A 27,879-nucleotide genomic window follows, 5' to 3' on the forward strand; every position below is an offset into this window, starting at 1 on the left:
AATTTTGATACCCAAATCCTCACTTAGATCTATCCCAAAGTGATAATTCCACTGGGAAGGTCCCTGGGAGGGCCTCGTGCCAGATTTCTTGTGTTTGGCACTTGGTGCAGTGAATGTGATTTCAAACATGAAGACACCTACAAGGAGAGGGAAGGTAGATTAATCCACATCCATTCTGAGAAAGTTTAAAGCTCTTGTTGGCCAAAAGGGGAGCTTAAAAGGCATTCAGGAGATGTCCTGTTTCCCTGCTGACAAATGCAACATGATGTTTGTGTGAAAACAGCTCTGACACATGGGCTTGGAAGCACAGCCTGATTTTGTATCAGTGCATTCCTTAAGGAATAAACCTACTAAACACAACTCAGAAAAACAAGCAAGATGCTTCTGACAAAAAGTTAAGACAGATTTTTCCATTAGAAGCTGAAGTTTTATTACAGGATAACAGTACATAAAGCACATCTAAAATCGATGTGTTCAATGCACTTAATAAAGGTAATGTAATATTAAAGGTACAGTTTCTAAGTACAATATAACAACATTCATATTAGAATGAAAATTGGAGTATTTAAAAGACAACATTAAATCTCTTATTTTTACAGTCATATTTACAAAATGAATCAAAATACTTTTTTCGGGACCGAGTAAAATAACAAACTCGAATATAAGCAGGCTATTGTAGGAGTGAGCTGGAAAGGTCCATGAGGGGGACAAGTGAAGTGACTGGGTAAAGATCATTAGCAAAGGTTTAGTACAATACCACTTTAGTATTCCTCTTGATGGCTTACACTTTATTGTGGCTAGAAAAGGAATTTATACATACTGTACACATAACAGACAGCACATATGTACATGTACAGTATCATTGCATTTCAACTTGTGTGTATTTACAGAAATCTGAGCATTTCACTCAACGAGGTTTTTTAAGTCTGTGTGCTTAATCTTCAATCTGATGTGTGTTTGTAATCAGCATTGATTCTGGCGTTGGTACATTGAATATTTAGTAAAGAGGGAGGAGAAATGTTAACCAAATGGTTTTGCATAAATATATCAAACTGTTCAGACAATGGGGGAACGTGTTCCTGGCGTTACCTGTAGGTTGGAACGTACAGATTTAAGAGTAGTCCTTTTCTCTTTCAAAATATCAAAAGGTGACTTAAATCAACAAGGGAAAATAAAATTGTCATGGCTTATATTTAAATAAGATTGTAGCTTCAAGAGGTTTTTATAATTGTCCTGATAGTGTTTGCAGTTAAACATTCCACTTATGAAAATATACCCACGGTGCAGTAAAGTTTGTATTTGTTTTTAGGTCAACAGTATGTTTGCTGTTTAAAAAAAATTATTTATATATATATATTCCTTGGATTGAGGGTATAAAAGCAGTGCATGGAAGCCAAGAACCATGGCTTTAAAATTCACTACCTTCTATTATCAAAAAGTGCAGTAAACAGAAACATTGTTATTAATAAATTGCTCAAAAATCTTTGCTAAAGATCTTATAAATTCAGTAATATTACAGAAAAATTCTAATAAATATTTAAAAGGTTAATTACCTCCTTAGTTAGATATTTGATATCCATCAGTTTTTAAGAATGAACATGAAAACAATATCTAGAATGAAGGGAACAGGGGACAGGAGTACTTTGAAGGGTACATGGCTACGTAAATTAAGGTATACATGAAAAAAGAAAAACAAAACCCCCGTACCTGACAAAACGTTGCAAATTCCACTTCTTAATGAACTTTAGTTGCTACTGGCTGTCCCTGGATATGTGTGCCTGGTTCTAAAGCATATCCAGGAGGGAACTGAGCCATCCATCTCTATGGAAGAGTTCCAGAACATTCCTATTTACAGCCACTGCAGCTCAGTGAACACCCCCATGGGGGTGTGTTCAGATGCCACCCCGAGGGAGCAGGGAAGGCCCCCGGCACAGGAACAGCTACACCCTTCATGAACACAGCAGAGAGTTCTCCCAACAGCCACAGAACCACCTCCCTCCCAGCCAGCCAGCACGCTGCAACTGCTTTGGACTGGCAGATTAGATGGTTTTCTTGGGTTTGATACAATACAGGCAGACTGTTTTAGTAACCAAAAGGATAACAAGCTGGACAGAACATTTTTAATAACGTTAATAATTAATAATGTTAATAATGTAGAAAAAAATTCTACACTTGATATCAAGTATCTGTACCGGTGAAGTAATTTTCTCCTTATTAAATATACTATAGAATAATTTATATAATGACACTATGCATTTAAAGAGAAAACCATGTCCCAAATCTTGTACTCTGATACAGGTACTTGTTGGGCATATGTTGGTGTATATATATATATACACAAATATATATATTTATATATAGTTATACTCAGTGAAATTAACAAGACCCAAAGGTGGTATTGTCTAGGAATAAAAGGGGTTTGTTTGTTTTTGTTCACAAAAGTAACTTATCTAGCACCACACATCAGAAAAACACAAAAATAGCACACTCTAGTTCTAAACAGCTATGTCTAAAATAGATTATATAGTAAAACAGATATTATACAGCATAATGTGGTATTTGATAAACAGATAAATATTTGCACTGTGTAGGCTGTTTATAGTATAACTTTATCTATACAGAATGAAAGCAAAAAGTTAACTGTATAGAGGTGAGCAGAACAACATTAAATATTATGACTCCAAAGCAGAGACAAAGTTAGAGTTGAAAGAATAGAGCAAGATAAAATGTTTACAGGCCATTACAAGTCCTTAAATTAGTAGTAAAATAAGGAATCAGTTGCTCAAGTTTAAGAAAGCAGTAAACAAGAGATTGCATTTACATGCAGATGTCTAAAACTTGTATTTCTTTTAAATCTATGCACAAAAAGTCATTTGTTTTTATTGCTTGACATTCAGTTATGGCTAGAGTATTTTTAACCTTTTTTTTGTACTTTGGAAACAAGAATATTGTTAAAGGTGCCATAAAAATGGACAACATTGAAAACAGTTTGCAAATAAACCACCTAACACTGCAGTTCTTTATACATTTTAAAAAGCCTTGTCTGGGGTTTGTCATATGTTAAATATATTTAATCTGGGAAAATACATTGTAGCTTGAAGCCTCCCATTGGCCCAAACATCCAATACAAAAACACTTCTCCAGAAAAGGAGCAGGCAGACAATACAGTTACATAGAAAGAAGCAGCCAGTTAATGTCCTAATACTTCAAACATTGACCACTGTTCTGGGACTTGTTCGAAATCAGTGTAGAAATGAGGAACGTTTTGGATTTCCAAAGGTGTACAGTACGTTTGCCTTTTTGTGAACTACAATTCACTGTATTGCTTATGAATCCTCTGCCTCGGCAGAGATGAGATTACAGATTGCAAGTTCCTGTACGGGCTGTGCATCCACACCGACACTCTGGGGGGTAACCCGGGCTAGTGTTTCTCAAACCGAAAGTCACAACTCGTCATCTGAGCGCTGCCGGAGCGTTCAGATCCTTATCAGAGCCCGTGCGAGGCGAGCGCTGCTCGGTGTGGGAGCAGAGCGGGGGCTCCAGCGCGGCACAAGGGCACACGCTGCCCAGGGAGCTGGAGATGCAGCTCAGCCCCACGCCGGGGCAGCCGCAGGAGCTGCCTGGGGGCTGCGGGCCTTTGGAGCAGCCCAGAGGTCCCAGGAACAGCAGCTGCTCGGCTCCCTCAGCGAGGAGGCTGCCACTAATCACAGCTCGGTCACATCCCCGCCCCGGCAAAAGGGGCTCCTGCCAACACAGAGAGAAACACAGCCCCGGAGATCGTGCTTTCAGAACCCCTGAGAAACACTAACACGGGAGAACAAGTACACACAGGACATGGGAACACCGAGAACATGCACGTGGGAACAAAGGGTGATGGCACACATCAAGTTGGACAACTTGATTGTGAAGCTCAGCTTGAAGAAGTGATGAGATGATGAGGAAGACATACAAGTGAATCTTGTGGCAGAAGAAGTGAACCCATGAGTATTGATCTGAAGCCTTTATCATGTTTTGTTTCTTATTTGGATAGCCTACTTATTGCTATAAAGTTATTGCTATATTCTACCAATGATAAAGGCAAAAAAAAAATACAAACAGCAACATTACATATGGAAAAGGTAGAATACAGCTTCTGTTTTGATGTTAAAATTCTATTTAGTACCTGAATGAAGTTCCAAAGATAGACTATATATTGTCCTAAATGTTACACATTTCCCCCCCAAGTCCAGTGACTGAGCATTATGTAGTGAGCCATTATCACAGTACTAGAGTTAAAGCACATACTGCAAGGATTTTTAAATAAATACTCCTTTACATTTGAAAACTTTGCTTTTTGTTGTTGTATTTGGTATCTGTCTGCATGTGCCCTCATTTCCACCGAATAATTTACTGACAGGAATATTTAAACAAAAAGAAAATAGGAGGCTCATATTCAAATATATTAATGGATGAAACTTTTAAAGTAATAAATATTAGTATTAATTATGAAAAAATAATTCTAATAGTTATATTTCTCCAGCTAGAGAAAATAAAGGTGTTCTGTGCAATCTGAATCAGTAGCACAGGTAAAATTTCATACACTGAATACTCAAGAGAAAATTGCTTATTATTTTTGGATATTGTATAATAAATGCTGTTTCTGACATTTATATTAATAGGGTTATCTACATTGGGGAGTTTAGGAATGTCTAGGGAAAAAAATACACATTGTTTGCACAGCTTATCCTGTGTAACCTGTTCAGTTCATCCAGTACAGACTGGGGACTGTCTATGCCAATCCAAAAAACGATACTGTAGTGTTTGGCTCATCCCACTGCACAACTGATAGATTGTCCATTCTAAGAGGAGGTTTATTTGATGTGCAAGTCTGGAAAGAACGGGGTCTGTTGTGATCAGCAGCAGGAATTCTCTGCTGGAGCTGCCAAGCACAGCAGCTGATCAGGGGGTCAGTGCTGGCTCAGCCCTGCTCTGCTGGGGAAGGCCATTCCAGGCTCAACTGCCTGGCAGCTGGAGGAGCCACTTTCCCTGTGTCCTAAGCAATCTAAAGTAAACAGCTGGAAGCCAAATACCCGTGAAAAACCCTCAAAGATGCTGGAAAACTGGTGCTTTCTGCAAGCAGACAGACAGGTTTGATGGAGAAAGTCACTCTCTTCCCAGCGTAACCAAAGGCTTGAAGTCTTGCTCCCTTTGTTCGTAGTTTTTCCCTGCTTTTGTGAAGCCCCAACACACAGCTCATGGGGCCAGGCTTCCAGCATCCTCCAGCCTGGCACTGGGGCATTCCCAGGCACTGCTGGGCCTCGGTGCCACTGCCAAACCCCTCGGAATGGCTGCATTTGCTGTACTACATCTGACAATGTCTTCAGCCTCAGTGTTCCTCTCCAGTCAGGTCTTTTGCTTTACCATGAAACATCTGCAACAACGCCAGACAACGTTTGAAGTGCTGTTCCTGTATTCCTGCAGATCTGTGTCCCTTTCTGTGTGACTTCACTGCTGCCACCTAACCAGGACCTTTTCAGTCCTAATGTACTACCAGCCACTGACCCGTTTTCTTTGACAACTTAAATACTGAAAAGCCATTTCCTGTTGCAGAACACTGAATTTCAGCTGGAAAAATAGTCCTATCGTTATAAAAACATCCAGAGGGTACTGAAATTAATTTCAATCATTTATTTAGTGGGTCAGCATTTATCTCCTAAAATATAACTGCGAAGCCTTTGCGCTGTTTGGAGTTTTGTCTCGAACAAAATAGTGACCAAAAAGCAGCTGTGCTGCAAAAGTGAGTCAGAGAAGGAGGCACACACGTTTAGCTAACAAAAATATCCAGTTCTCCTGTGCCTGGGGGGAAGGGGAAGGGAAGAAATACAAGCAGATTTTTTAAAAAGCAATTTGTTCCACCAGCAGTACTGGCCACCCTGTTGAAGAGTTTTAGAAGATCCCTGAGCACATTAGTTTCTGCCTCATAACCCCAGCTCCAAAATGATAGGGCTTCTCTTGTTGGAAACGAGATGGATTGTCATTCACAGTTAAGTCAATCATAAGGTGCTTATCTATTTACCCTTTTTTTCACCAATCAGCACAAAGAACTGTCAGAAAATAACTTTTATTTTTCTTTTTTAAATAATAAAAGGGCACAAAATTTAAACAATCAATGTTTTGTGACAGTGGTTTAGGATTATTATCTGGCTGCCCCTCAACAACAGACAAGTGATTCAATCGACATTCCTTAGCAAAAAAAAAAAAAAAAGAAAAAGAAAAAAAGGAAAGAAAAGTAAAAAGGCAAAAAAAAGAAAAATCCTGTACAAATATGTATTTTTCCCTGAGGGATCAAGGTTACACCCGCAAGTGCTCTATGTACATATTGCACTGTAGAGGAATGAAGAACATGTGCAAAAAAAGCAACAATGATTGAAGCTTACTAATCAAACCTTTTAATCATGACTGCTATGTCATCTTGCATTTTGGAATGTCGGAACACAGCTATTCCTTTAATCTAAAATGTAAAAACAACAAAACAAAAAGGAAAGAAAAAGAAAAACACACCTCTACTATGGCACATTCAATGAAATAAAAAGTTTTCCAAAGACAAATAGACAAATTCCATCAAGAAAATAATACAAAGTTCGTTCGTTTGTGTTTTTTTTGTTTTTTAGAAAAATTACATTACTTTCTTTCATTGTTTCACATTACAAAATCTTTTTTTTTTTAATGTTTACACAAATCACATTTTATTGCAGGAATATTTCAAGTGCCATCAAACATTTATAGAAGGGTTAAAAAAATAGAAGTCTCTCTAAAGTGGTCCAGACAAGGCTTTGTATAGAATAAATCTTTTTTCCACCTTCTATTTTTGACTTAAGTATTTTGAATACATTTTCTTTATTCATTGACACTGAACAGCCTAGAAGCAGCCACTCACACGGACCCACACAAACACTCGTGTGCTCACACAATGGACTCTCTCACACACACACAGGTGCACATACACAGATATCTTGGTATCCAGACTAAGAGAAGCTAATAAAGAACAACCAAACTTAAAAACAGCCTCCCTTTTTTACCTAATCCCATAGTTTTTCAATGTCAATCAATGCTGGAGGGGATGACACACATTAGGGTGGTTCCAATGACAGGACAGTGTCTCCTTCTAGAAAGCCAGAAAACATCTCCATGGATAGATGTAACCCAATGAAAACATCTGTGCAGACTCTGAGGACCAGGTCATAAACCCTCATATATTCCTTTATCTTTGCTATCCTAGTGTTTTATTCGTAGTGAACTGGGCAGATTATGACAACACTCATGAATATCCACTGCCCCCCAGTATGTTTGTAACTGAGTGTCTGGTTGAGCATCTGACCCAGCCCCAGTCCCAGAGGTTGGGCAGATGTGTTTCCTCTGCTGTGCTGGGGTCTGACAGGGCCATCCCTGACCAGCCACCCCAGTGTTAGCTGGTGTCCCCTTCCATAAAAGCCTCCTTGGCAGATCTCATCAGTACCTCTGCCAGGCTGCAGCCCTTTCTGCCCCTCTCCATGGAGAGCAAAACAAGAATTACACTCTTTTGCCAAGTGGCTGTTCCCTGGGACCAGGAAAGCAGAGTTACCTGGGGGGTGTGCACAGCCTGATTTAACAAGGGGCCACACAGGAGCTCCCACCAACAAAAATGACAGCCCTTTCTGGCCTGGAAGATCACTGTCAGCTAAGGCCCTGTCTGAAACCTTTGATGGTTATGGACTGTATTAGTAAATGCTCCAAAAATGGTGTTGTCAATGACTTAGGAGTGTAAATATGCCAAACTAGATTCCAAACAAAACCACTGGCACCGAGGTGCCTGGTAAAGTACTAATATTCATCAGGAAAAGGTAAGAAAAAGGATGTGACTGAAAATTAATCCCCATATATTTTACCTGGTAGTCTACATATTGTCACAAGCAGGAGTTGTATTTTGCTCTCTAAAAATGTACAGGTCTTACTTCAGTACTCATTAGTTGACACTGAGATTAAGTTTAGTTGATCTTTACAGGACTAGCACCTAAGGCTGGTCACATTCAGAAAACATTTGTTAGTTAAAAGGGTTGCTTCAAAAATAGGAACAGACATTAGAATGCAAGTACCATATCGTGCCAGTTACTCCAATAAAGTAAACAATGATTCCAGACGTGTTCCAGTGGGATGGGGAGGGCACATGCTGGGCTGAGCCCCCTCTCCCAGGAGCAGCAGGATGGAGCAGCAAAAGACAGCTCTGGGGGCTTTTCCCAGGAGCCCTCTCCTGACTCCATCCCAGTGCTCCCAGGGCTGCAGGTGCTGCCCTCCCACACTTGGGATCACTGCTCTGGGGACAAAAGTGATGCTCCTCTCCCTCCCTCCAAACCCTGGAGAGAGTGACAGCTCTGAGCCTCCCTGATGGCCAGACTGGAACACTTCAGGAGGTGTCACAGCTAAATGTCTCAGCTTGACCCCAAAGGAAACACGTTCAAACCACGGAATAAACCTGTATTTTGCTAATCATAATCCACTGACCCCATTCTCCTTTTTAAAATCCTTAGGCTTCAGTGTGCTTCTACTCACGTGTTACTTCTCAGCCACTGTAACATACGTGAGATTGTTGACCCTTGGAAACTAAAGCACATTCTGACTCATTTCTTTTCCTTTTTTGAAGTTTCCAGCTTTTTCTTTTGTACTTTATCAGAAACTTCCTTTGTGTAGGCCCACAGGGCATCCAGTTATGCATCTCCATCTCATCCAAACCCAATTACACATCTCTGGCTCAAACAGCCACAGTTCAGTTTGTAATGTTGTTTACTGTGAATCTGCCTCCTTCAGCACTGGGTTTGCTGCCAGATTTGCTCAGAGACAGAATTCTTCCTGGAGGGAATGTAATTAATAAGACTGCAAGATTCAGCTTATTGGTTAGTTCTGCAGTACAGGAGTCAGAATTACAGAATGCAGATTTATGATATTAATGATTTCCAGGCATTATCCAGAGTAGAACCAATGCTTTCTAGCAACAGTGTTGCCTTTACTTTGTTAGTCCCCATTTGCTAAACTTTAAAGTGCTTCTTTCTAAACAAGGAGAGCAGTGGACTTCTCTGATCAGCTCCCTGGAACTGAACTGGATGCTGGAAGAACAGGGGTCAGGGGCTCATCTCCCTGCAGTCAAACCCCCTCTGGGTTTTGTTGTCTCACGTTTGAGTCTGAAGGCATTGTTTACCATATGGAGTACAAAAGTATGGAATATTATGTATAAAAATTACTTTTCCACATACATGTCATACACACATACTTTTACTGTAGATACAGACTTGAGTAAGTATCTTCAAACCTGGATTTATGGTGGGCAGAAATACACCATTGAACAGCCTGATTTTCAGAGGTGCTGTGTTACTCATCTGGAAATGAGCTGTAATTGCTTAGTTTGACTCTGACACTGACACTCAGCACCTTTGACAATGAGGCTTTTGACTTGTGCACTTAAATTTGAATTTAGGCATGTAATTTTAAACATCCAGGTTTGAAAGATTAAAAATAAAAGTACCTTTGAATTTAACATCTGGAAAGATTATTTTTATGTAGAAAATTGTCATTATTTTCAACTCTTTAAAAAAATCTGTAACCATTTCAGGATATGACCAGCCTCTCTTTAAAAGTAACATGGAAAACAGCAGCATAAATACCTCCCAATGTACCAGTACCTGCCAAACCTTTTTCAGTTAAACTTGAATTTCTGGTGCACATGCAACACAACAATGAACACGCTAGCATTTAATTTAAAGAAAAAGGTGCAAAATGAAAGTGCCTTATCAATTCAACGAGAAAAGCTATACCAGTAACTACATTTTATATTAATTAAAACAATATATAAACAATATCTCTTTTGCTATATATAGTCTTCATGCCCATTTACCCTGTAATATATTATAATGCTATTGTTGCTATTGCTATGGACCCTTTTCATGCCGTTCTGTCTACTGGCAAACAGTGGTAGGTGAAAAAAAATCGTCCTTCATGAAACAATGAGCAAGTTGTGCAAACTGATGCTGAAATCTCTGCACCTCACACCAGTCGCTGATTATTGGGTGGACTCTGTTCTGATCAACAAATTGATTGTTCTGTCAAAGTCTGGGCAGTGAACTACAGGAGAAAACAACCTTCTGACATTAGTACCCTCAGTCTGTGTAAACAGAGGTCAAGGATTGAGAAGCTGAGACAGAAAAAGGGTCCATATTTGTAGGCATAATGGAAATCATATGCATGAGAAAAACAAGTTCAACTTTGTGTCATTGTTTCCCATCCTTCGCCTGACCCCGACCGCCAAGAGATGTGCAGTGTGTTGGCTCCCTAGGTCTGTGCAGGGCCATATAAAGTGTCTTGGTTTTCTTTCTTTTTTTTTCCTTTTTTTTTCCTTTCTTTTGTTTTAATGTTTGTACTTCAGACATTCTAGAAGTGCTTAGGTGATACGTTTACCCATCAATTTGCATTGCTGGCTCAAACTCTGAAGTGAACAACTCCTTGTAAAGTGGAGGAAAATGAAGTCGCACAATGTCTGGGTATATTGCTTTAAATGCCATAAGCTTTTCTGTATGTCGTCCACACAGTGCTCTTAAAGTAGACACTTTGCATATTAACTGTAAAGAAATGAACAAAGTCATATGGTCATACATGGAACCAGCCCTCCCGATCCTGCTGCAAGGATTAAACTCTCCCAAACACAACTGTTCAGATTGGGACATTTCAGGTGCACAGCCGGGGGGTGTGTTAAAGGTATTTACATAATGGACTCCCAGCTCTTTGTGAAATAATCTTTAAGTTCCTAGGAAAATGGATCATCAGGTTTCCTCACTGGATTGATACAGGATTTCAGAGCTGGATCTTCATTCAGGCAACTAAATCACACTCTTGGGAAAAGGCAGCCCAACTGCTTTTAAACCCACTGTGAGTGTTATGGAGGGAACTGGCAATGCAATAGATTGGACTTATTTAACTTAAGCCAAATAAGGTGAAAAATAGGTACCTCAAAAATATCACAAAAATATTAGGGTATCTCCTGCATACCCTGGAAGAAACTTCCTTCCAACAAAGGTATCCAAAGTATACACTGAGAAAAGAAATCCATGAGCCAGGATTTGAAATGAAGAAAATCCACAAAGGCTGGGCCAGACCCTCCTGCTTTTATTGTAATGAATTCTGTGGTGGGAAACTAAGCAGAAGCTTCCTGGCTGTGCAGAGTTGTGTAAGGAACTACCTCTGTCAGAAAGGGCTTATTTTTCCTCAGTTCTCCAGATTTACTTCTTGTAACATCACACCACTTTTTCTTTTCTGAAAAATGATGTGGAGATGCTTTAGATGAGCGTAATAGTATGTGGGGTCTCTTTTCCCCACGTTTCAGGATTTGGAAGAACTGAGAAAAAGGCTGTGTGGGGAACTTCTCATGGAAGTCTGAAAAACAAGTTTGGTTTGGGTGCTGCATGTAATAAAAAATTAATTGTCATGCAGGCAGAGATCCCACAAGGATTAAGGCTGCACGTCGGAGAACTGAAATAGGATTGTGTGGCAGAAAAGTCGTGTAGGAGAACTAGGATAAAAAACCTTCATCACTTTTCATGAAGTTCCACATCAAAATCCTTCCTTTCAGACCATTATCAACCCTGTTCCCTAGCACATCGTCATTTCACCTCTTGTGCTTTTCAGTAAATAGTTCCACCTTGATTTTGAACAAGGAATTCTGGGTTTATAAATAACAACTTAACTGTGTCAAAGCTTTTACACCTTAATCAGGACAGTGTTGATAAGAAGGCATATTTTCAGAGTCCTGTGCCATGGCCCAGTGTGACTCTTACCTTTGTTAGAATGCCATCCTCTCGGTGGTTCTTCTGTAGGACATGCTGAAGTGCCAGCTGGATCTTCTGTTGGAGCTTTTCAATCTTCACTTTCTCCTGAAGCCATGAGCGATCTGAACATAAATGGAGTTAACATCTCTAGTGCTGCACAGGGCTCACAGTGCACCAGGAGCTACTGAGCCTCTGACAGAGTCATCTTTCCTGTTTGCAACCTGCCCTCCATTTTACACACTCTCATATAGAAAAGGAGTTTCAAAATCAACAGGTTTTGCAGTACAATTATTATGTTCAATTAAATTACTTTTATAAAGCCCTTAATTAGAAGAATGCAATGAATCTGAGTACGATTTATTAATCATTTGCTACAAAGGTCTGTAAAATGCAGGGTATTTACAAAATGAAGCTACTAACTTTTCACTGGAAAATGAAAAGATCATATAATGAACAAGTAGTTGGAGTGGATCTTGCAAAGATCTCCAGTGACTTACAGAAAAATCAGATGCAAAGATTCAGACATTAAAAAAAAAAAGCAGCTCCTAAACTTTGTGGCAGAAAAGCAGTGTGAGCTGCTACATTCTGTGTGTGCCAGACCTGCAGGATTCTGGGGCTTGCTAAGACACAGGGCTAACACACTGCCCTGGCACAGAGCATGAGAATGGATCTGTGATGCTCTCAACAAACCCACTGCTGCCCACAGACTGTTCACCACCACTCCTGAGCCCACTGCACTGCCACCTAAACCTACCTTTGCTTCCAAGTCAGACACAAACTGACCTTCCACTGATTTGGAAAGCTGACTCTATGAGTTCAGTGTCTACCTCCTGCCTGTCTCACCAGGATCGGCCCAGCAGTCTCACTCACAGGCATTTAAGCTTTTTTTCTAAAGAAGCTGAGTCCTCAACAAGGTCAAAATGTGGAAAACAAGGGCTTAGACTAGGATTTCCAACTTAACAAACTGATTCCTAAATTCACAGTTGTAATGTGTTTATTAAAATAAAACTTTTGGTGAGAGAGACACTCCAAAAGATGTGACATTTCCACACTGTCTGATAGTCTTAATGTTATCGTTAAAAAGACCTCAAAATAAAAACGACCTCTACCCGCACAAAGCCAGAGGAAACCTTCATCTCTTACCTGCTGACATTAAAACAAACGCAGAAAACAAAGCTATTTCATCTTCTGTCAGGTGCATAGAACATAAACTTTTTCCAAATTCAAACACAAAACTAATGAAGTCTTCACAACCTGCCAAAAAGAAGGTACAGCTCATGTCACATTGTTTAAAACTACTTCAGAGCCACAGAGTTATTGATTTATTCTGATGCAGATGAGAAATAGATGTAAAATACTTCACAGGTGAATGGTCTTCCCCTTAAGGACTGTGAAGTGATGGTAGTGAGATCTCACTCATCCTTGAGCTTATTACCCCATTCCCACGGGTCTCCAGCTCCCACAGCCAGTGCTTGGAAGCTTTTGCACACTGGATCTTTCCTACATTTGGTTCTTGGGGGGTAAATATGGATAAACCTCAATCCATTTATTTTCAAGCTTAAAACTAGTTTAGCTTTGGTTCTGTTCTAAATGGAGCTTTCTCATGTCAGTGTGGACTGGAGGCTGGAAACATGACTTTACAAAGTGCTGGTTTGAGGCCTGCTGAGCACACAGAGGGGGGAAACAGAGAGGCACACGAGGAACATGCAGAGCAGAGGGAGAAGCCAAGGTCTGAACACCTGTCATGCAGCAGAGGAGCTGTGTCTCCTCCCTCCTGCTCCCCCGTGTCAGTCAGGTTACTGTGCTGGCACATGCAGGGACGGGCAAAGTGGAGCCCTCACAGCCTGAGGGAAGGGGCTTTGCTCTGCACATCTCACCCCCACCCGGCCTGAACCTCTGCATACAGCTGCAAACAGACCCAGCTGTGTTCCCTTGGAGCCCAGAACTGTTTGCACTCTGACCTTGCACCTTGAGGGGTTTTAGGAAGGCAGAGAACACTTCAGGAATGGTACAGCATTCATTCTCCACTGAGGTGTTTCCACTGCCCTCCAAAACAGCCCAAATCTACACCCAGTGAAATACATCCTTTTAAAATTAGAAAAAACATACAGGAAAAGAATTCAAAATTATAAACTGTGGTTTAACAAAAAAATTGATTTATAGTGCTTTACCTGCAAATAACTGGACTTGGCCCATTATAAAACACTATTAACGTCTTCAAAGCAATAACGTCAGAATATCAAAAGTTACCTTAAAATCTGCTGCCTTTTCCAACAGGATATTATTATTATTATTATTATTATACAAACTGTTACACTAGACATGAAATCTGGGCTTCTGTTCTCAACAAGTGAGTCCAAACTGCTCTACCCTCATCAAAATGTTGAATTTTACCACCAACAGTCCTTTACTGCACAGGGTGAAGCTGCTTTAACTCCTGCAATCGGCTTGGCCTCAAACAGAGCCAGCATGACTGCTTACAAAACAAGCAGTTTGAGCTTTGCAGCTCTTTTATTTGAACACTAGAGCCTGATTTTTTCAAAGCAGCTCTTTTCCCTTGCTCTTCCACCTTATTATTTTTATGCCATTTTTTTTTAAGACACAACACTTGACATTTCCTTACCTAAGGACTTGAAAACCTCTGGGCTAGCATACTTGCCATCAAAGTAGACTGTGTTGTTCTGGGAGTCAAAGGCACGGCACATTCTGATGAACACAACCTCTAAAGACCCTAAAACAGAAACAGGGTATGTTTGACTCTGGAAGTCGAGGCTTCAGCTGCAAAGAGCGAGTGAGGATTTAAAAATAATGCTCTGCTTTCATCATCTATCGAGTAGGGTAAGAGGTTCCTGTGGTGTAACAGAGCATAGCCTGGTTTGCTACTAGAATTAAAACAATTCCCATAAACCCCTTCAGAAGTTTTTGCTAAAGCAACTTAGTCATTGCTAATAAACTCTCATAATTCTTTTTAGAGTAATGAAGTCTCTGAAGTCAAAGCGGCTCATTTAGATTTATGTTCACAGAGCTTTGACAACTCGATGCAGTATTTGTAAACTGCATTACTTCTACAATCTCTTGCAGAGAACTACCTGGATTTTTACCTTGAAATATGTAATTCACTATTAGTAATCCAAAATAGAACAAATCTGAATCCAACTTTTCCATCTTTACGTAGTCTCGTTGTTCATAATGAAAACTTAGTGAGTAGACTTGAACTCCTCCTATCCAGAGTAACTGTGATGAAGTTACTTCTGAGACAATTTGTAAGGTTTTGCCCCCATATTATTTTAAATTATCATTGCACCACATATGAATATTTGCATATGCAATCACTATATACAAGTTCCACCTTTCTCAGTTAAACTAATAGAAGCAGACCTTAAAACTGACCCACATACCTGCTTTTAAAAGCACAATTTGATCATTTTGACACAGTTCCATAAAGCCATCAATGCGTTTGGCAAATTCCACTACATACTGAATAGCTTCTGTGATTTTGACTGCGCACAACTGCCACATTACCTCCCTCTGCTGTGGGAGAGAAGAGAAATGAGACATTACTGACCTGGGCTGGCAAAGCTCATTGTCATCAAGTAAAACTGAGTCAAAAACCCCTGCAGTGAATTCTCCCCAGCACTCCCAGCTACAGTCTGCTGGTAAAACAGGGGGAATTGACCTCCAAGCCAAAGCCTCCTGTGGAGTGACAATGCAAACATGGAAGACTTCTTCAAGTCATGCCAGAAGAGATCCAGGTTGGAGTATTTTTATTTCATATAAACCAAAAATGTCAATGTGTTATGGTTATGGTCACTTCAGGAGGAATTTTATTCACTGCATCAAAAGAAAATGCCAATTTACACCAGCAGGGCATAATCACATTTTCCCTGTCAACTTCTGTGTTTTGTACTGGATGCAAATGATCTGCCTTGCTCATCTTCAGAAGGACACACAGACAGATGATTGTATATGAAGATCATCTTGTGAACAACATAAAGAAGGCATGTGAGTTTTTCATATGTTGATAATAATGCAGAATGACATTACCTAATGTAGAAAAAAGGATATTCCTAAAGGTTAAATATTTTTCTGTGGAAATGAAAAACACCTTCAAGACACAGGTGTCTGAGCAGCACTTCCCAGGACAGTTCTCCACAAGTAGCCCATGGCAGCAGTTTGTGGATGGAGGGTGTGCTGGGAAGGCAAACACTGACCAGACCTTACAGTACCCCAGGGGGGTGGCAGCACCGTGGACAATGTGCTGCCATTCCACAGGGAAAACCCAAACACTGAGGGACAACTGAAGGGTGTTTATAAACTCAAAACAAAACACACCACGTAAAATCACAAGACTTGGTGGCTTCAGCTTGTGCTGTTGTTGATCCAGGAGGTTACAAATTAAGAGAAGAAAATAACATGCCATCTAGGATTGAAAAAATTCCTGTGGTTTCCTATCCTTCTTTATTACAGATTTGAGGAGAATGGCTTTGCCTTTTCCTATACCTGTACAAATCACAAATGCAAAGGATATCCTGACCATCTTGCTGCTTTTGATTCTAGCTTTTTTTTTTTTGAAAACACACAGAAATATACATTCCTGATAGTAAAGAGAAAGCAGTGAAAAAGTGAATTTTGCAGTGTGTTATGGAAATACCATGCTTGATAGAAACCATGCCATGTCCTGGCGTGCTTTCATACCTTGTTCTGGTAGTTCTCGATTTCTTCCTGCAGAAAAGTTTGCCATGTTATCTGCTGCAACTCCTCTCTCAAGTACTGGCAAGTTTCCATGTGTGACTTGGAAATATTCTGTGCAAGATGTTCTAAGAGAAAGAGCAGAAAGCGACCCGCATTAGAAATGCAAAGCTGTACCTTCAGCCGTGAGCAAATAACATATTCCAGCTGCAACAGGGGGAGGGAGGAGGGCGAGCCGAGGGCAAAGTGCCCGAGTTGGGGTTTCTCGGCTGTGGCTGCAGAGAAGCTCCCGTCCCGCAGAGCGCTGCCCGGAGCCGCCGGCAGAGGACGCGCGGGGCACGCGGTGGGAGCCGAGGGAACCTCCGACATCCCGAACTGGGCAAAATAAAGGCGAGTTTGGTGCAGGCCGCGAGCCCCCAGAGCAGCGCAGCTGCGGGAACCGCCCCTGCTGCCTTTGTGGCAGCTTTGAGACCTGGGCCGGGAGTCCCAGCACGAACAGAGCCACAGAGAACAACCCCGGCTCAGATCCTGCCTGAGCCGGGAATGTGCTCCGTGGGTCACAGTGGCACAGCCTTGGAACGCAGGGCACTGCCATGGGCAGGGACAGCACAGCCCTGCCAGCCAGGCAGCACCTCTGCTGATGCCAAGGCCGTGTTTTATACAACTGAGGCTTTCCAAAAAAGAAATACAGGCAGTTACCACCTGTCAGTGCTCTGCTAAGCAGGACTCTCATCCCATCAGGCTGCCAGTGAGTGCCATTCTTATATATTTATATATTCATTAGATTTTCTCATATAATTAAAAATATTATATTAAAATCTATTATATTACATATTACATAATTATTATAATTAATTCTATTATATTATTGTGTAACATAATATAATTATATTATTACTATTATAATCAATATATTATATTAAAAATATATCTATTGGAGAATCCAGATGATTAAGATAACTCACTAAAAAAATCAATGAGGGTTTTTCTTCAGCTTTAGAGAAGCTTAGTTACCACACGATTTAAAATTTCCATCCAATATTTTAATTCCAAATAAAATATTTTCTGCTGCTATACTTGATTAAAAGAACTATATGGCAGATTTACATTTATTAATAAAACCTGGTTCCATAAACCTTCAGGAACCCCTTCAAAAGCTTGAATGGGATTTAGACACCTGAATTCCACTTATACTTTGCCTTTCTCTTTTCTACCCTGGCTCTGGGCCTGCTCTGCTCTTTGAGCACGTGCCAAGCAGAAGTGTTGTGACATCTCACACAGTTCTGCCTGTGAGGCCACTGGAAAGGAAGGCTTCAAACCCCCAGGAACGGTGGGCATTAACAACATGGGGGATCTGGGGGACTGCAGCACTGGATCTGTGAAATGGGCCTTGTTTGACAGTGAGCAAACCCAGCCCTCCACAAACAACTGCTGGACAATCAGGCTGTTTAGTACCATCCTTCATACATTAGTAGTTTGATGGAAGAGACTACCTGAGAAGTCTTTTAACCCAGGTGAGGTAAACTCAGATCATATGTGCTACCTGAGCAGTCAACAAGGTAGAACACAAGGTAAGTTATACTTGGTTTGCCATCACAGCCTTGATGTATTTGAGAACAATTGTTTTTTCTCACAAGTGTGTAGCTCAGACATTTGTCCTGGGTAGCAGCCACTGGCAGCACAATCCCTGTGCCCTTGCAGGACAGAGAAGGTGAAATATTCCCATGTTACTCCCAAGCCTCGGCCTCCCTTCTGGACTGCATTGCAGGACACACCTAAATACTTTCATTGAACAGCCACACCTTCCTAAATTGAAACCTTGGTCTGGCAGACAAACATTCTTCAAACATTGTTCAGTAATGTCAGTGCTGGGCACCCAAATCACGCTGTGCAGGCTTTAAATGCAAGCAGTGTGTAAATGAAGGTAAGCAACACAACCAACTTATTTTAGGCCAGTGTTCCAAACCCAAACCTGGCCTATAAAGGAAAAGCCCTTTCTTTTTTATTGTGGGTTTAATGTAAGTCTTTTTAATAACTTCCACGAGAAAATTAGCAACCATTTGACTGACACAAAGCTGGTAGCATTCCCTTTAACCTGACTTTTTCTTGTCATCTCTACCTATCTGAAATTATTTGAACTCAAGCCAGACATAGTATTTTGGCTGTCAGGACCAATTATATTGCAGAGAACAGCATTCTGCAACATAAGGACGTTAAAAAGTAAGCCTTCTCTCTGCACAATTTCTCAAAAGAATATAAACCACATCAAATTTTAATGTGGAATACCTGATTTTTCAAACTATTTTTTTTAGGGTTTTGTAACTAAAATAATTAGCAAAAATGTTGCTTAAGCAAGCAAAATCAGTTTTAAACACTTGACTGCTTACAGAAGTAATAGAATCATGAAACCACTTCTCTCATGTCCTGTTCCACTTTGTTTATAACCTGTTCACACAGCAGGCTCTAACTCCAGTCTCAGCTGTTGACAAGTCACAGTTGTGGAACTCAGCCCCAGTGTCATCATTCAGGGAAGAGTTTAAAGTAGAACATGCTAATTGTGTTTGTTATAAGGCTTTTGGAGAAATTATCAAAATTTGCTACATTCAAAAATTTTCTTCAGTATCTGGGGCTGGATTCTCTTCAACCAGTGACAAGGAGAAGTGCCCTCAGATTAGTCTGGTGGTTTGGTTTTAGATTTGCCAGGTAAAGAGCAGAGCAAAGTCAGCCTCATCACTTTTTGTCAGAAATAAGAGTATTGAGGTAATGAAAAAGGAGATAAAATGTTACAAAATAATCTGCAAAAAAAGAAATACGCTGTCTGTTTGCTCAGCACTAAGAATTAGCTTGTTAATCAGTATTCAAAGGGTTCTATTGCAAGGACTGAAAGCAAAAGCAACACTCCTAGAGCTGATCAGCCCCAGGCTCCCGGAGTTTTAGGCCAGACGGGTAAGTTGTTGTGTGCACCCCGAGATGAGGACACTGTGCATGTCACAGCAGAATGCCCACACATGCTCCCAGCTCCACTGAAGCAGCATTCTCACTATCACCTGGCTAAATGTGGCACTTTAATCCAAAGGGTACTGTTAAGACAATTAGAATGGAAGCTTTTCTCTCTCATTACCTAATTCTGCCATGGACACAGTTGGAGAGGTCTCCCCATTTGTAAAAGAACAATAAGGGAAGAAGCCCGATGCTGGTGTGTAGTCACATATTGGTTCTGGTTTGATTCCATTAATATCAAGACCCGACTGATCTGGAGAAGGCTGTATGTCTAAGTAGAAGCTGCTAACTGCAGAGTCTGCTTTGCTACCTTCAGGGGTATGCCCATCAATGTAATTACTGAGGTCGTCGTGCAGCTCTGTGAGCCCGTTGGTGGTGATATTGTAAGTGGGGGTGAGCGGCTCTGCCTCTCCCGGCTGCTGCTGGTGGTCGCGCTGCTGCTGCTGCAGTCGGTGTTTCTGCACCTCGGCGTACAGGCTGTCCCGCTGCTTCTTGGACATCCGACCAAACTTTACAGCTGAAACACAGACACACGGCTGTTACCTTCCCACACCCCCACTGCTGCCTGGGAACTCTCTCCAGCCTTTACACACCACAGGAACCCCAAACCAGCAGCACGGGCAGACCTAAGGATCGCTGCTCTCGGTCACAGGGACTCGGCTGCAGCCCCTGCTCTTTAGAACACCCTCTTAACATGCGGCTGAAATGGACCATTAGAAGTCACTGGTTTAGCTTAATTCATTAACTTCCCACTTCTGTACCGAAAAGATTTTCTCCTGTACGTCCAACAAAGTTGACAGATGCATCTCTTCAGCATTCAAGTCCTACCTGGAAAAGCAGAAGTTAAAACAGAACACGCTGGCCCAGGATGAACTGTCCAATTCCTGCCAGCTGCACATTTACACCACAGAGTGAACTTAAAAATAGGTGCCAACACGTGGGGTATCGCTCACGGTGTATCAATAACAAGCTTTGGTGGGACTGGGACTAGAGCACATGGGAGGAATCACCAAACCTGCCTCCAGCACCGCCGTGACAAGCACAAGTGTTTCTAGGTGAGCAACTGTTAAACCTGTATGTGTGTGCACACACATGCACACACAAATTACTGCTGCTTTGAGAGGTAGTAGCTGTCAGCCAGCAGCAACTGGTTTGCAGCATCCAGGGAATTCCTCAGGGTACAGTATGTGATTTCAGGGACCTGTATCAGCTGCAAAAGCCCCATCCCTTAGAAAGGTGACTACTGCCTTCTACTTCTCTACAAGAAAGCAAACTTGTTGGAGGAACTAGTCATTACATGATCAGCTGTTGTAGGTTTTTAGTCTCATGCCCAGTAAAAACATTAAGACCATGTAATTCAAGAAGTAAATGTAATCTGGAAACAATCTCTTTAATGGGGCCTCATGTACCCAGAGTAATGTGTGTGTGTTTGCTGCTGTCACCGGGGCAGGGGAAAGGAGTGACTTGGATCTCCAGATTGGGTAAGTGGTGGCAGCTCCCCCACCGTGGGGAGGAGTGCAAGTATCAGCTGCAAAGCCAGTTCTAACTGAATTACAGAAGTGTCCATCTCACAGGGCTGGCCTTTCATCACTACTCCAGCTGTAATTCTGAGCTTAGTATTAACAGCACTGGAACAGATTTTCTTCAGAATTCTACCTTTGAAAAAACACTGCATTATTTTTCTCTTTGCATTTTTTTTCATTATTCATTATATACAATTCAACTTCTCTTGATATTGGGAAACAGTTCTGACCTGCACCCAGGCAGTGTTAACCTGCAACCACAGTAGGTCACTTCAATTGGAATGAACATATAAAGTACTGACATCAGACTAAAAATCTGCATCTTCAAGAAGTGACCAGATACAAAGCTCTTAACTGGGAATTGTAATAGATGAATAAGAAAAAAAAATAAACCCAAGAACTTCATACATGCCCTGATATTTATGTGAACATGTAAAAACATACAACACATAACACAGAAAACCACGTAGCAACATCTAAAAAACACGTGATGACCACAAGTCTCAGCCCAATGCACAATTAGCCTTTAAACCCAGTGGGTTTGAGCTGAACCCAGAGCACAGCAGAGCCTCCCCAGAGTGTGCAGGCAGGCTGTGTGAGCAGTGCTTACCATCCCGGGACATCCCCACAGCCAGGCATTTCTGTAGCCGGCAGTGCTGGCAGCGGTTCCGGCTGGTCCGGTCGATCAGACAGTTCTTCTGCCGGGGACAGGAGTAGGTGGCATTGCTCTGCTGACTCCTCCTGAAAAAGCCCTGGGATGCCAGTGCAAAATACAAGTCAAGAAGCTGTTAACTGGTGCAGCAGATAAAGACTCTGAAAGGCAGCGTACCTAACAGAACATGAAGTTCAAGGGCTCTATAGTCAACTAAAGGAAGTTAAGAGGGTTTTGTTGGTGGGGGCTTTTTTCTCTCCTAGAAACAAACAAAAAACAGTAACTAGCAAGAAACAGTTCATAAAAAAGTGTTATAACATGTAAAGGAAATACACTGATTTTACAGATCCCATATTACATATGGTACACCAGTTCTTTCCAAAGGAGATAAAACTAATTATAGACCCAGATTTCCTGGATTTCCTATCTTTCCTGGGTCAGCACAGATCTCCAAAACAGGGAGGATTCAGCAGCTGCTCCCCTGTTCTGCTCTCTGCAGTGGCAGGCTCTGACAGTTCAGCCTCACCAATGTATGCACATGTTTAAAAATACTCAGCACTGAGCACTGTCTCCTACAAAGAATAACTCTTTAAAGGAATTTTATATACTCACAGAATCATTAAGGTTGGAAAAGACCTCTAAGATCATCGAGCCCAACCATTATCTCAGCACCACTGTGCTCACCACTAAACCCCAAGGGCCACATCCACAGGCCTTCTTCAACACTTCCAGGGATAGTGATTCCACCATTTCCTCGGACACCCTGCTCCAATGCCTGACCACCCTTTCAGTGAAGAAGTTTTTCCTGATATCTGAACTCCTGCCACAACTAGATGCCTTTTCCTTTTGTCCTGTCCCTTGTTCCCTGGGAGCAGAGCCCGACCTCCCCCAGCTCCCCCCTCCTGTCAGGGGGTTGCAGAGCCAGAAGGTTCCCCCTGAGCCTCCTTTTCCCCAGGCTGAGCCCCCCCAGCTCCCTCAGCTGCTCCAGACCCTTCCCCAGCCCCGATCCCTTCTCTGGACACACTGCAGCCCCTCAGTGCCTCTCCTGTCTGAGGGGCCCAGAACTGCCCCAGCACAGGGACGGTCCCTGCCCCGGCCACCCCACTGCTGATACTTTGTGAGTCAGTTTGGTTCTGCTCCACTGGGTGCAGGGTTTAGACTCTCAAGGAGGGGGAAAGCTAACCCACGTTTTGTGTGTGATGTCTTTGCTGAGTAACCCATCTCCAAAGGAGGGCAGTGCTGGGAAGGTTCCACCCCGCTCCAGCTTTCCTGCCTCCCTCAGAGCAGTGGTGTCATTCCCACTACACCAGCTGCTCGCTTTGAAGTCATGGCATCCTTTAGCCACAGACTGCCCAAACATAAGCTGGTGTGTGTGTAATACCTACTTCACAAGGATTCTGCAAAGATGGAGTCATTCTAAAGAGGCACTTGAGATCAGTGAGCACAGTATTTCAGTTTTATGTTGCCACATAATGGATTAATTAACAGTGCTGCAAAGAAAATAGTTCTCGGCAAGGCTGGGCACCTTTTAATTAAAGCTGGACTTTTCCCAATGTTTTATTTACTCGAGGGCTGCAGGCTGGAGTCCCTCAGCACAGCACACTGTCCAGACACCGGGGGAGACAAACAGGGGAAAGGGCTTCTGCATGGCAAATCTCAAGGGAGAGACTTCCCAACAAACTGCCTGCAGACAGAGACATGGAAAACACTGAGACAAAGCCCCTCCTCCATCTTACAGGAGGGCACCAGTCTGTGTCCATTATGCCCCTTTTATTAAAACTTTACTGGGGAAACATGGGGTATAAAAAAAAAAAGAAGGAAATTCAAGGTGCTGCCTTCAATCCTCTTTTCCTGTACATTATTTCTCATCCTTTTATTCTGGTCTTTGTTTCTGTTTGATTGAACTTCTGTTTTTCCAGGTTTGTCAATAGTGAGATGATTGTACAGCACATATTGAGCTCCAACTGAGTGCATTTCACCCCAAAGAAAACCTGAAATACCGTGGAAATTTCTACCATCCCAACATCACAACTGATCCCTCTGGAGGAACCAACTCTTAGGTTAGAGAGCTTCACTTCAGTTCTGGGAGCACCTTCATGGACACTGTCCCTGCAGTGCAGGTCCACAGGCAAGTGCAACGTCATTCCCCAGGAAAACAGGATCAGGGACTGAGCTGACCAGTGGCTGACTGATCAAGGTTCTGCATCACTCCCCAAAAATGTCAGTTCTCCAAACACCTTTTCAGTTGCACTGAATCACATGCTCACAGAGGAACTGCATGAACTCTTCTGCCACTGCCGAGATCCTGAGAGTCAGCTCAATCAATGTGTCCTAAAACCTCCAGGATCTAAATGTTTTCCTTCAGCTGAGATATATACTGAGTCTGAGCTGCCAGTTTGGCATTTCTCTTTATTAAGAATAGTCTTGTCAAGCTGAGGATTATTTTTAGTATTATAATGGAGAAAATACTGGGCTTTTTCCTTTTCCAGATTTTCCCTAGAGACACAGCTGCTCAATACATTTTAGTGTACCATGTATCAGCTAACTTACAGCTTCAAGCTGAATTTTCAGTAGAGCAGAACTGCCTGAAACTGGGGCCTTTAAAAGCACTTGCACTTTACAAACCAGAGATACAGTAGAGTGCTTTTAAAAACAAACCCTATGAAAAGATCAGCAGGAGCTAAAGAAACAAAAAAACCACCTTGCCACGAACTTTGAAAACTAATCTAAACTTGTCCAGAGTGCAGAAACACACATATCTGAGATTTGGGAGTGAATTTACAATGAAGGTCAACTGAGGCTTTTTTGCTCTCAAAGTTCTTCTACATTGCTGTGAGAAATAAAATACAGTTTTTTTATATATAGGTGTATTGTGAAGTTGTAAGATATCCAAGTTCCAAACTGGACCTGGGTATCAGGGTCTTTATTGGCCGGATAAGGGAAATATAAAAGTTCCTAAAAATTAAAATCTTTCAGGGCCATGTGGAAATTTTGCACACAGGGGTTTCTTTTCTCTCTTTGGGATAAGAACAAAGGAAGATCCATCATTTTTTGACAGGGGACACCTCGCAACCAATCGAAAGGAAGGGAAAGCCCCTTTTCAGAGAAAAGCAACCTTTTTAAGCAAAAATGAACATAGTAAACTTATCTGAAAAAGGGTGGGATTTTGTGAAACTATAAAATGTGTGAAAATCAAACCCAAAGGGTCTTTCTCCCCAAAAAACTCGGTGTGAGACTAGACCCAGCGCACTGAATAAATTCTTTCTTTTGCTTCATAAGTTTTTGCTGTCTTTCTAAATTCAAGAGAGAGAGATTTCTCACATTGCTGTCCTTCACTTGTGAGTTTTCCAAGCTTTTGGTGGTCCTTGTGCTCTCGAGTCACTGTAAGCCACGGGGGGAAGCCCCTATTACAGGAGTAAATATAGTTTCTCTGTAGGTTGTTTTCACCCCTTTATTAAAAGAGGAGAAGGAGAGACGCTGCGTCGTGCTGCTCCCTCCCTCCCTCCTGCCAGAGGCAGGGAGCCGGCTGTGATTTGCCCCCGGGAAGGAGGAGGTGGCTGCATGCCTGGTGCACGTGTGTGCACCGAGCGCTGTGCGAGCCAGCCCAGACACGTGCCTTCAATGGCACAGCGTTCACAGCCAGCCCCGCACGGCCCTCCGGGGCCACAGGCAGGGCAGCCCCGGGATCCCACAGGAACAAACCCCGGCATCCCACGGGAACAGCGTCCGGCATCCCACAGGAAAACCCCCGCTGCACCGGGAGGTGCTGCTGGAACACCCCGACCACGGCTCCGGCCCGAGCGCACGGAGCCCTCCCGGGGCCGGCACAGAGCTCCCGGCACAGAGCTGCGGCTGCACCCTGAGCTCCGCACGGGCCCCTTGCACGGAGCCCTCCGGTGCCAGCACAGAGCTGCGGCTCCACTCCCAGCTCTGCACGGCCCCCTCTCCGTGCAGATGCACGAACGCGGTGCCAGGAGAAGAGCAGCGCAGATCACAAGCCCCGGCTCCGTCTCCGCGTTTCAGACTCCTATTTATACACAACGCAACCTATGGGTTTTCATGGGCTGCCAAGAAATCAGGTTTGGGGGAAAAAAGAGGGCGCAAGAACTTTTCATCTGCAAGTCAGCTTGAATAACAACTTGTTAAGAAGGACCTTTGAAATGTAAATAGCAGTTTTTGCGAAGTCTATTAATAGTTTCGGTCCCTTCAGTGCCGGGTTTGTGTCTGGGCTGCTCCTCACCCAGCCGAGCCTCCCGTGTCCCCGTGTCCCAGCCCAGCTCCCCTCCACCGGCTCAGCCTGCAACACTGAGCTCATGTTTGGTCTTTTGACAAATTTTCATTTAATGAATTGATTCCTACAGTTCATTAACATACCCACTTCCACTTCTGTATACACATATGTCTTAATTAGCTGCTCATTGGCTGTTTAATTACAAGAAAACAGCTGACAGCTGCCTTGCTGCATCCTAATGGCAGAGGGTTTGGAATGACTGTGTGTGAGCCTGTGACAACAAAGGCTTATTCATAATCCCATGATTTATGGCTAATACTTAAAGACTTCCACGTATCATTAAGTTTTGCAATATTCTGAGCAATTAACAATTAGTTGGGGGGGAGTCATCCTTTTACTGTTTTCCAAAGCAAACCACCACAAATTTTCTTCAAAGGAAAATCAGAAAAATACACTGTAATAGGACAGACAGGCCAACATTCGAATGGGATTTTTAACCCTTTTACGAAAATGAGCAAATATTTTACTTGTCAAGGGAGGAGAGCACTGTGACAATACTGTCTAATAAACTATGCTAATAAAATATTTGATAACAAAGGTACAGTGCCACTGAAAACAGAGGAAAAATGTTCAGTTTTACACGGGTAATAAAGACAGGATTGAGCTTGTGTTTATCAACAAACAAAACTAACGCAAGAAGGGCAGGGACAGCACACCAGGTCTTGTCTCCTGAAGTAATGAACCCAGATGTTCTTTGCAGTTACAATGAACAAGATCATCTTGGGTCTTAAAAGACACAAGAGACAAAAGCCAGCACTGCTAAACCTTTGAGAGCACGAGAAGTGCCCAGGAGTGCCCTGCATGGGTGGCTTTGCAAGACCAGCTGTGCAGCCAGGTAAAGAGATGCATTCATGGGGCAGATGGGCACGAACCAACACTGCTGACTGCAAAGGCATCTGGGCACCCAGTTAAATCACACAGGTCAGTCACAAAAGGTTCATTTCCAACTAAATTCCTTGCTATGTCCCTTGAAACATTCAGGTATTTTCTGACAATGTGGAACTGGATTCCACAAGAAAAGAGTAGGGATGTGCACAAACCACTCTCCTCTTCCAGCACAGTCCCTCCTACAGAATAAAGGTTGGTAAGGGGTTCCCACAGCTCATGGCTGAGGAGCTGCTCCATACAGATGCCAGCTTTTTCAGTAGTGTCCTACAACACAGTATCCCCAGTCTGACACAGGAGAACACACTTCTATTTCTGAGTTGTGGCACAGTCTTTGTGTCATTCCTCATCCACACTTCTGAGTAAAATCCTTATATGATTAATCTCATCTTCCTTTTTCCCCCCATTATATGTTGTATACTGGATATCAGCAATGGTCAGAGAGAAAAAGAACCCTCTCTTTTAAAATTTATCAATAATAAGCCACAGGAGCCCTTCTAGATAAAGTGTAAAACACAGCCTGGCTAAAAAAATTAATTTTTCACTTGTGGGGAGGAGAGGTGTTACTTTTTTTTTTTAAAGGCATATTCAAATTCAGCTAAATAGGCTGATGGGTTGGGAGCACTCAGTGGTGCTTGTGCAAAACACTGCCACTAACTTCATAAAAACAGTCAGCAACATCATGGCAAGGTAGGAAATGAAAACTTCTAAAAAACACTAATGGGTTTCATTACAAACCTTCAATTCTAGTTATGTGAAATGCAATATAACAAAAAAAATGGTCAGGAAACTTTCAACTCTGTGAAATGCAAGGGTTGCCAACAGGATCAGCAACAGGCAATTTGACCTGTGCTGGTCTGTGATCCCACACATGATACAGATTAGGACTGCAAATTACGTCTTTGAATCTAAAACTTCACTTTAGGTTTTAAATAAATTCTATTTCTGGTGGTTATTAGGATTTGCACAGTAACATTTCAGTTAATGTTACTACTGAGTAACAGTGAAGTTCAC

The 27,879-nt window shown here is 42.2% G+C and overlaps 1 protein-coding gene across 4 annotated transcripts in view; it reads right to left on the minus strand.

Annotated features, from left to right (window-relative positions):
- Nucleotides 1-405: 405 nt before the first annotated feature.
- RORA (RAR related orphan receptor A) overlaps nt 406-27,879 on the minus strand; it is a 358,739-nt gene continuing 331,265 nt past the window's right edge. For 3 of the 4 annotated variants that reach the window (XM_027704416.1, XM_027704412.1, XM_027704413.1), the window contains 8 exons: nt 21,648-21,789; nt 19,636-20,031; nt 16,521-16,642; nt 15,224-15,356; nt 14,449-14,556; nt 12,969-13,079; nt 11,835-11,947; nt 406-10,622 (listed from right to left, as the gene is read on the minus strand). In XM_027704416.1, coding sequence (XP_027560217.1) covers nt 10,458-10,622; nt 11,835-11,947; nt 12,969-13,079; nt 14,449-14,556; nt 15,224-15,356; nt 16,521-16,642; nt 19,636-20,031; nt 21,648-21,789 — 1,290 coding nt within the window. In that variant the 3' untranslated portion in view covers nt 406-10,457. The remainder of the gene's footprint in view (nt 10,623-11,834; nt 11,948-12,968; nt 13,080-14,448; nt 14,557-15,223; nt 15,357-16,520; nt 16,643-19,635; nt 20,032-21,647; nt 21,790-27,879) is intronic. The other variant, XM_027704417.1, reaches the window with a different exon arrangement.

The sequence above is a fragment of the Neopelma chrysocephalum genome, unplaced genomic scaffold (genome assembly GCF_003984885.1).
Source record: "Neopelma chrysocephalum unplaced genomic scaffold, ASM398488v2 Primary Assembly neopelma1_274, whole genome shotgun sequence".
Taxonomy (NCBI): Eukaryota; Metazoa; Chordata; class Aves; order Passeriformes; family Pipridae; genus Neopelma; species Neopelma chrysocephalum.